Raw genomic sequence first — 783 nt, 5'->3', positions numbered from 1 at the left:
AAAAAAATTACGATAACACAGCTGTGGTTTGTTCTTTCATAATTCTGTGTAAAAACTCCATCTGAATGTTTTCAAGGTGTATTTTCATGTGCGTTTGTGTTTGTTATCAGGTATTTCCACCAGAGCAGCCTTTGTGGGGTGACCGTGTTTACCACGGTGAGTTCCGGGTTCAGTTCTGGCAGAACGGGCGCTGGATAGAGGTACGGGTGGATGACCAACTGCCCTGTATCAATGACACTCTCTGCTTTTCACGATGCCAGAGCCCTAGGGCATTCTGGGTAGCACTTTTGGAGAAAGCTTATGCCAAGTAAGTGCTATAACTTGAATGAAGATTTTGGTGGATTATTCAATGTAACTGTAATGTGTGAACTAAAAGCAAAACCTAATAATTGAGAAGTTGTTAATTGTTCTTCATGCTAGGTTACATGGTTCGTACGAGCGTTTGTGGGCGGGGCAAGTATGTGAGGCAGTTGTGGACTTGAGTGGAACCATAGCAGTACGATGGAATCTAAAAGGGGCGGAGTCTCCACAACAGCCCAACGACTCCCAGACTCAACACACACCTAATGGGATGAGACTATCTGAACTCTCACTGGAGCTGAAGGAGCGATGTGCCATCGGCTGCTGTGTCCACAGCGCCCCCACAGGTGAAAGAAGAAAGCAACCACTGACTTTTTTCTCCTCTCCAAACAGAGTTTAAAGGGGTCATATGATGCGATTTCAATTTTTCCTGTCTTCTTGCAGTGTTACAAGCTCTTGGTGCATAAAGAAGATCTGTAAAGT

The 783-nt window shown here is 44.7% G+C and overlaps 1 protein-coding gene across 1 annotated transcript in view; it reads left to right on the top strand.

Moving 5' to 3' along the window:
* Positions 1-767, top strand: part of LOC107578656 (calpain-10-like) — a 2718-nt gene extending 1951 nt beyond the window's left edge. Inside the window, exons 4-6 of the mRNA XM_016264591.1 lie at positions 111-307; positions 421-647; positions 745-767. Coding sequence (XP_016120077.1) covers positions 111-307; positions 421-647; positions 745-767 — 447 coding nt within the window. The remainder of the gene's footprint in view (positions 1-110; positions 308-420; positions 648-744) is intronic.
* Positions 768-783: the final 16 nt, after the last annotated feature.

This window comes from Sinocyclocheilus grahami, unplaced genomic scaffold (assembly GCF_001515645.1).
Source record: "Sinocyclocheilus grahami isolate Dianchi unplaced genomic scaffold, SAMN03320097.WGS_v1.1 scaffold11361.1, whole genome shotgun sequence".
Taxonomy (NCBI): domain Eukaryota; kingdom Metazoa; phylum Chordata; class Actinopteri; order Cypriniformes; family Cyprinidae; genus Sinocyclocheilus; species Sinocyclocheilus grahami.
The sequence above is the reverse complement of the archived record's forward strand: the minus strand, read 5'-3'. Positions and strand labels throughout refer to the sequence as shown.